Source organism: Cibotium barometz, chromosome 4 (assembly GCF_041138505.1).
Source record: "Cibotium barometz isolate CiBa-2024 chromosome 4, ASM4113850v1, whole genome shotgun sequence".
NCBI lineage: Eukaryota > Viridiplantae > Streptophyta > Polypodiopsida > Cyatheales > Cibotiaceae > Cibotium > Cibotium barometz.
Genome location: NC_141049.1, coordinates 52,811,587 through 52,819,716, shown reverse-complemented (window position 1 = coordinate 52,819,716; position 8,130 = coordinate 52,811,587). Strand labels below are relative to the sequence as shown.

Here is an 8,130-nt window from a genome sequence, read left to right as displayed (position 1 = left end):
GAAAGCTTTATATGGCCTTAAGCAGGCTTCCAATGCATGATATGAGAAGACAAATGCATATTTGGTTGCAAATAGTTTTTTGCAACAATTCAACAGAGAGTACCCTTCATGTAAAGTGGAGTAAAGATTGTTTCTTGGTCATTGTTTTATACATTGATGACATGCTACTCATCACAAGCCCTAATGAGGAGAAGATTTTAGCCTTTAAGACTGAATTACATGTGTCGTTTAAGATGATAGATTTGGGCTCATTGCATTATTATTTGGGCATACAATTTATGCAGCATGATGATGGTATTGTGATGTTGCATTCAAAGTACATACAAAGGCTACTTACATGTTTAGTCTCTAAGATGCAAGTGAATCATTTGATGCATCACTTTATGTTGGATGCCTCATGTATCTGAGGTGAGACATTCAGTTTAGGGTCTCTTAGTTGAGCAAGTTTATGCACATTCCTAGAAGTTATCATTAGTAGACTACAATAATCAAGTATTCAAATACTTGATAATTAGTAGACTACAATAATCAAGTATTCAAATACTCACAGGGCACTCAGTCCCTTGGCTTATTCTATGCTAAGAGGGGTGATGTTCAGTTGCATAGTGATTCCAATTGGGTTGGATGTTATAACACACAAGTGACCACTAGTGGCTTTTACTTTTACCTTGGTGATTCATGTATATCATGGCTCAACAATAGGAAGCCCCTCCACCGGACAATGGCCACTTCAAGCTTTGAAGCTAAGTACATGCCAACTTTTACAATGAATGTGGAGTGTGCACGCCTTTTGGAAGAACTTGATGTTTGGACAGCAGTCTCCCACCTCCATCTTCACTAGCAACTAGAGTGCATTAGCTATGCAAGGAACCCAATGTTTCATGCTTGCACAAAGCACATTTGAGGTGTATTATCATTATGTCAGGGGGGGGAGAGGCTCATTTGCAAGAGAGATTAGTCTGGCTTATATCTCTACATACGACAATGTGGCATATATGTTCACAAAGCCTCTCTCACAAAAGACTTCGTGAACTTCTCTCTACAGAAACTTCTCTCTCATGAGAAGTTTGAAGCTTTTTGTAAATCTTTGGTCTTTTTGCCATTTGGGGATTGATTAACCACACCCTATACATGTTCACATCATTTATACAGGGGAGATAGCCATTTATATGGTAGTGATATGTGGACGTATGCTAATAATGGACTAATACACATTTTCTCTCTTTAGAAAATTTTTTCCCGAGCGTATGTAAGCGCTCTTATGAGTGTGTGTAAGTGACGTTATCATGTCACTTTACTTGCACTTCACTCATTCTCATCAATCTACTTTGAGTATTGTGCTTCCATTTATCTCTTCTTGCTTGGTACGACCATAAAATGTTAATAACTTATTTGTTTTAACTCTAATTCCACCCCCACTTTGCACACAAGGAAGGCATGTACTAGAGATCTTAACTTGATTTATTGAGTAATTTTTGCATGTAATTTTATTTTAAATTAATTATCATATATCTTGAAAGTATACAAAAATGGTAGTGTTCTTTTATAGCACATCTTTATACCGACAATTATGTATTTTTACTTGCTTGAATGATACAAGGATAGATAATTATGAGGACAATGTGTCCATATGGTTGAATTTCATTCTTGATGATTAGATTTTTTGAGATCTCTAGTGGAAATTTACTTCAAAGTCTTAAAGAAGTTGAACATAATTAGTAAATTAATTATTAAAAAATTTTATGTGATTATGTAATATTATATGAGCAAGTAGTGCTAATCAAGGTGAATCTATAGAAAAAACGTTGGTTTAATTTGAGTAAGAAAAAGTCTATTTTCATGTATTTTATGTGAAAATAGCTCTACTTTAGTAGTTTTTTTCCTTTCAAGCCTAAACCCAAGTCTAACTAAGCTTGGTACCAAACCTAGGTGGATACCCCTAAGGTGGCCATGCATATGGCCACGTGTCTGACATGTCACCTACACATGGCATTCCTTCCACCTCAACCTGCCACCTCAATGTGCACCCTCAACATTGATGACATGGCTTGCTACCTCATCATTGATGACTTGGCATGCCACCTCACTATTAATAACATGGAATGCCACCTCATTAGATGCCACATCACATGGACTAACACATCATCAAGGAGGGAGAGTTACCACCTCACCTATGTGTATATTACTACTTTGATCTCCACTCAACACTTATATGTTTTAGTAGTAGAGTACTTTCCCATATAGTAGATACTCTTATCTTCATGTTATGGTTATAGAGAAGTGAAAAAGAAAGAAGAATATTCAACCATCCATCTCTCGCTTGTGTGCTTGTCTACTCTTTTGTGTGTGTGTGTGTGTGTGTGTGTGTGTGTGTGTGTGTGTGGAGAAGCTTGCGTACAACAAGAAGCTCAAGCTTATTCTCTCCCTCATATTTTTCTCAATTACCGTGTAGATCCACGATCATAGTTGGTGCCACCGTTCACATTGTAGACTCGGCCCATATAGATGATGAATTAGTGATCCCACCTATTACCACCGCCATTTCAGCTCATCGAGTAAATTCTACCTACTCCATGTGTGGATCGTTGTGAGATAACGGTCCAATGTAGCCTATTTTAGCATTGTGCTAAATCTAATCCAAGTGGTTTCTTAACCAGTTGTCCTCCTAAGACACCTTCTCATGTGAAGACGGAAATGTCGAGTGCCCAAATTGCCCAAGCATGGCTACTTCTCATAATGGGGACCATACAAATTTAAGCTAATCGGTGTGTAAGCAATACAATATGAGGAGCATATTTATTCAACAAAGAAGTAGTGCCAAAAAGATTATTCTAGATTTATTCAATATGTTTCTATTATTTGTAGGTTTTTACCACTAGAATTTCTTTACATTAATGATAGAAAGTTTATGATGCCAATAAAGTTGTAAATTTCTTGTTGTCCATAACCGCACACATGTTTAAATTTTATTGGTTTAGGAGGAGGAGGAGGATTTATGAAAGAAATATATTGCAGACCTTTTTGTGGAGACATTCCAAGCCCAATGATTTATAAACAAAGAAGGACCAAAACATAGTTATATAAGATGTGCCATAAATGTGCAAGATAGCATGTTTTCAATTGTTTTTTAGAGTACTTTTACAAAAATAGCCATGAGCAATTAAACTAGATGTTTTCTATTATCCTTTAATTGGTTACTTTACTATGTTTTTATTTCACACATGAGAACCACAACACATACAAGGTGATGTTGCAAGCTAAACCTATCCAAGACAAAGTTGTTGAGCATTCACATTAATTATAAAAGCAAGGAAGATCCCATAGTTACATGGATACAACATATGAGATAATTTATTCTCTTTCTTTTAGATATGATATACAACATTTATTGTATATCTTATTGTTAAGAAAAATTGTTCTGGAGTGACTTTAATTCATAGAATACTTACCATAGTTACACAAATACACAATATGAGATAATGCATTCATTCTCTTTCTTTTAGATATGATAAACGACATTTGTTATACATTTTATTATTAAGCAAAACTATTCTAGACTGATATATGCTTTAGTTTGTAGAGTACTTACCATATCTAATAATCTTACATATCTTTAATTTCTTGATTTAAGAAGTCATAGGTGATTCAAAATTCAATCCAAGATTGTGATTAAGATTGAGATCAAGATTATGATTTTAAACAAGATCAAGATTGAGTGATTAAGATTGAGAATTAATTTTAAACAAGATCAAAAGTGTGTGTGTGTGTGTGTGTGTGTGTGAGAGAGAGAGAGAGAGAGAGAGAGAGAGAGAGAGATGAGTCCAACAAATTAGAGCTCTTTCGTCTTCTTTTCTTAATTTAATAAATGTAAATTAAACTTCTGAGATTGCAAATATATTGAGACACTTTGATAATTCTAATAACTTCAAATTTTTGTTAATAATTGCAAATATATTAAGACACTTTTTATAATTCTAAGAACTTCAAATTTTTGTTAATAAAAGGAGCCTATGACTTGATGCATTACAATGCTTGTAAAGTTTGAGCACCTACACCTACTATGTCATGTAGGTATGGCAAATGGCTGCCATTATGAGGAGCATGCAAGGTTTGGTTGCACAACCCACGCGCCTAGAGTCGTTCTATTTACATATAATGATGGCCTAGGGGGCCAAATAGTGTAAGTGGTTTCAATAGCTTTGACACAAGGTAAAAAGCTACATGCTTACACTATCCAACACATTATTATAAGGACTTTAGAGGGATTAGACAATCTACAACATCACAAGGATTTGTGTTAAGAGGAGAGCGAGGATATAACCCCTTTGAACGGGGTATGAAGGCAAAGCACGGAGGGGATTAAAGGACTAGTGGGGATGAGTTCACACAGAATGAACATGGAGATGGAGGAGGATGTCCCCAAAATGAATGAGCACGGGGAAAACAAGATGCTTTAAGGACGAAAAAGGTAAAGAGACACTTTATAATCAATCCAGTTTGTGTAGGATGTAAAATATTCATCAAAATGATTCTTTCACAAAGAGAGCACTTCATCCTATGAGGAGCTATGATACTATGCACCACACTACTGATTATAAAGACCACTTTAGAGTATTGAACTTCAACAAATGTTATTGAAAGCTTGACCACGAGAGAAGTGTCCTTGTACACAAGTTCTTCACACAAATAAAGCATACACCACACTATGGATCAACACCCACAAAACCACTTTAACCCTGCAAGATGCATCTATCTTCACACAAATAAAGCATACACCACACTATGTATCAACACCCACAAAACCACTTGAACCCTGCAAGATGCATGTGTATCTTCACACAAATAAAGCATACACCACACTATGGATCAACACCCACAAAACCACTTGAACCTTGCAAGATGCATGTATTAATGAATGGGCTACCTGAACTACAATAATATGCACAGGTGAGACTCAAATTGCGCCTGTCTCACCAGTCTGCCACACATGTTCACGCCGCTTTAGCACAAATGCTCTTCTCTGTACAATCTGATTGGTCCTCCAACCTGGTTTGAGTATCAAGGCAAGCAGACATAAAATCATTTTGCCGCGAAGAGAGTCTGTAATCCATCAAGTAGCTACTAGTTTGCAGGCCACGCCTCCTGATTGCCTCGCGCCGGCAATCTAGATCTGCCATTCTGCAAAGACCAGCTTGTATTAGCAGTAATTCCTCACATAGAGGCATGCTTTGGAATGGACCATAGCTGCTTGAACAAAGCGCAAAGTGAGTTTAACATAAAAAGCTGTACAAAAAGGGCACACACTTACTCTTGGGCGAGAGCAAGCCTTGGCCATTCTGGTGTTCTGGGATAGAATCTTCCTTCCTGGGTACAACTGTTATCACTGTGAATTTCAAAACAGAGATCAGGGCAGAGAACAGTACTCTAAATCCGCCCCAACCCCCCAAAAAAAGGAGTGTGATGACTCAAAACATGAGAAAGGTGCCCTCAAGTCAATACGAGGGTGTTGCTAACCGCAGTATGTCAGGGGAGGGCATGGCCACGATCGCGGTGGAGCTCGTAGTTTCACAATCTGAAGCCAAATTCTCTGCATCAGAAAAGCGTGCGGATCCATCACGGGGAGAGCGTGCCCTGCCTCGCAAGCGGGATCGCAGGTGCTGGGGCATCGGCCGCTGCTCCTGCAAAGAGAGGGCACAATGCAACCAAACCAAACAAAAATCAATACACATAAGCTAACCTTAGATTTCAGTGTAAGCCGTGAGCCATGCAGCTACACACCCACACAAAAGCCTTTCCTCCATACAAACAGCGACCCACAGGAGAAAACACTTCTTCCCTGCATACAAAGGGAGACCCTCGAGAAGGAAACACTTGCTATGGGCGCTGCAGAATCAATACAAATTCAAACCTGAGGGAAGATTTGGATGCCGGACAGGCAAATTGGGAGGCCGCTACAGCTTGTCATGTTGCCGAAAAACTCCGCCAAGTCAGGCAGAGGCTAGATCACGGTTGAGAATGTGAAGAAACTGGCGGATCTGAGACAGATAATGGGGGAGAGAAGCTTCTTCGGCAGGGAAAAAGGGCGCGAAAAGCAGAGAAGCGGCACCGGAGGAAGAGCAAGAACGGCTAATAACTAAAACAGCAGGAAGGTCCTCCTGAAGTAGGAGGCGTTGCTGCGGCAAGGTAGAGAAGGGGGCGGCCAAATGTGAAGAAAGAAAAGTGTCAGGCCCGTCGCCCAGCCCTAGGGGGCGGGCCGGTGGTCGACCACGTGGGAATCGGGTCAACAGAACGTGGTCTGCTGCCACTGGCCAGCACCGGCAGCAGGCCCACCGCAGCCGGCGTATTTTTAGCAGTCAAATCCGTTGAAATTTTGGCCCGCCCGAGTCTCGCCAAATTTGGCCGCCCAAGGCCGGCTTCTTTATCACAACGCCAGCTGGGCGATTCCCAGTGGCGGAAGATCCTGGAGGAGAGTGCTTGCTAAACTGTCTGGCGGTGGCACTAAATCTGTCGGGGCTTTTGCCAGATTCCGTAACGCGCCCGTTTCTTTGGAAGTCCTTTAAAAATTAAAAAATTAAAATAAAGGCTCCGTGATCTTTCGAATTTGACTTCATACAGAAGTATGAGGACCGCTGTCAGGACTGGTTGCTATGATGCTAGAGAGAAGAAAAGTAAAAGTATGCTGTTTTAACAAGGGGCGCTTGTTCTAGTGGTTAAAGGGGGTGGCTAGGTACTAGGTTCGATCCCCGACTAGACACCCGATAGTTACCTTGCCCTCATTTGTAGAGGGGTCTCCAAAATTATTATTTTTTAAGTATGCCTATTTGAAAACATAGTAAACATAACTTTATATATATAATAACAACAATTTAAAGGTTAATTTTTAAAATTTGCCAACCTGACATTAAACCTCGGTTTTTCGTGAACACTGGTCAAGGCTCGAGGGGTAGTTACTAGTGAAATGATGCTAGAGAAGAAGGAAAGTAAAAGTATGCCGATTTGAAAACATAGTAAACATAATGTTACATATAATATAACAACAATTTTAAAAAACAGAAGATTTATGCTCTGCCAATATAGTTCTCCATGGCACTAATGTCTATAGGAAAAGCCTCATAAAAAGGTAAAGTTATTTGAGCACCTTTGGGCTAATCTCACACTAGAAAGAATGCTTTGTCTTGATAGGTTGATAGTGGTACCTTGCATTCTCATTTTGCTTCAAACATAGCTCCCCAGTGTGCCACCTTACATCCTGCCAGCCTAGTGTGGCAACCTTACATCCCACACTAAGCGCCCCAATCTGGCAACCTTACATCCCATCAAGCTCAATGCATTTTGTAGTACGATAGTCTATAAGAAAAGCCTCATAAAAAGGTAAAGTGATTTGAGTACCTTTCACACTAGAGGGCTTTGTCTTCATAGGTTGGAAGTGGTAATAAACCTTACATTCTCATTTTTCTTTAAGAACAACGGTCTATAGGAAAAGCCTCATAAAAAGGTAAAGTGATTTGAGTACCTTTGGGCTCCTCTCATACTAGAGTGCTTTGTATTCATAGGTTGAAAGTGGTAATAAACCTTACATTCATATTTTGCTTCAAGAACATAGCTCCCTAATTTGACAACTTTACATTCCACCAATCTCATTTTTTGCTACAAGAATGTAGCTCCCCATTACGGCAATCGTACATCCCCTAAGCTACCATATTTACTATGCTGGTAGTTTACTTTTGCTGAGGATCTATGTTAATGTGTCAATTTGTGTTTATGGAAGCATCAAGAGGGTATTGCCCCGAGTCTACATGCACATCACCACTGATAGTGTCCCGTCCTTTAATAGTCCCCAGAAAGCGATGTCAAAGTAGTCCGCACACACACAAGTGCCAAGTGTACATAAACACTCTTCAAGGAAATAGTTATCGTTTGTGGACTTAAATTTCTTGAAAAAAAACAATCCCCTCACGAGAGGATTTCTTAGATTCTGTTTAAGATTGAAATGGAGTGACCATAAAGCTGAGATATGAGACAATCACCATGGATTAATACAAGATTAAGGAGATAACCTTATACAATAGCCATGATGCCTACGTGATTTAGTCTTTCACCAAAGGATGGAAATAGCCTTCTATAAGCCAA

The 8,130-nt window shown here is 39.2% G+C and overlaps 1 protein-coding gene across 1 annotated transcript; it reads right to left on the bottom strand.

Annotated features, from left to right (window-relative positions):
- Nucleotides 1–4,885: 4,885 nt before the first annotated feature.
- LOC147639391 (uncharacterized) lies at nucleotides 4,886–6,143 on the bottom strand. Its single transcript, XM_086783317.1, has 4 exons — nucleotides 5,909–6,143; nucleotides 5,515–5,678; nucleotides 5,309–5,383; nucleotides 4,886–5,178 (listed from the first exon to the last, which is right to left on the bottom strand). The coding sequence occupies exons 1-4, from the start codon at nucleotides 5,963–5,965 to the stop codon at nucleotides 4,992–4,994; spliced, it is 483 nt and encodes a 160-aa protein (XP_086639443.1). The 5' UTR covers nucleotides 5,966–6,143; the 3' UTR covers nucleotides 4,886–4,991.
- Between the last annotated feature and the right edge of the window lie 1,987 nt (nucleotides 6,144–8,130).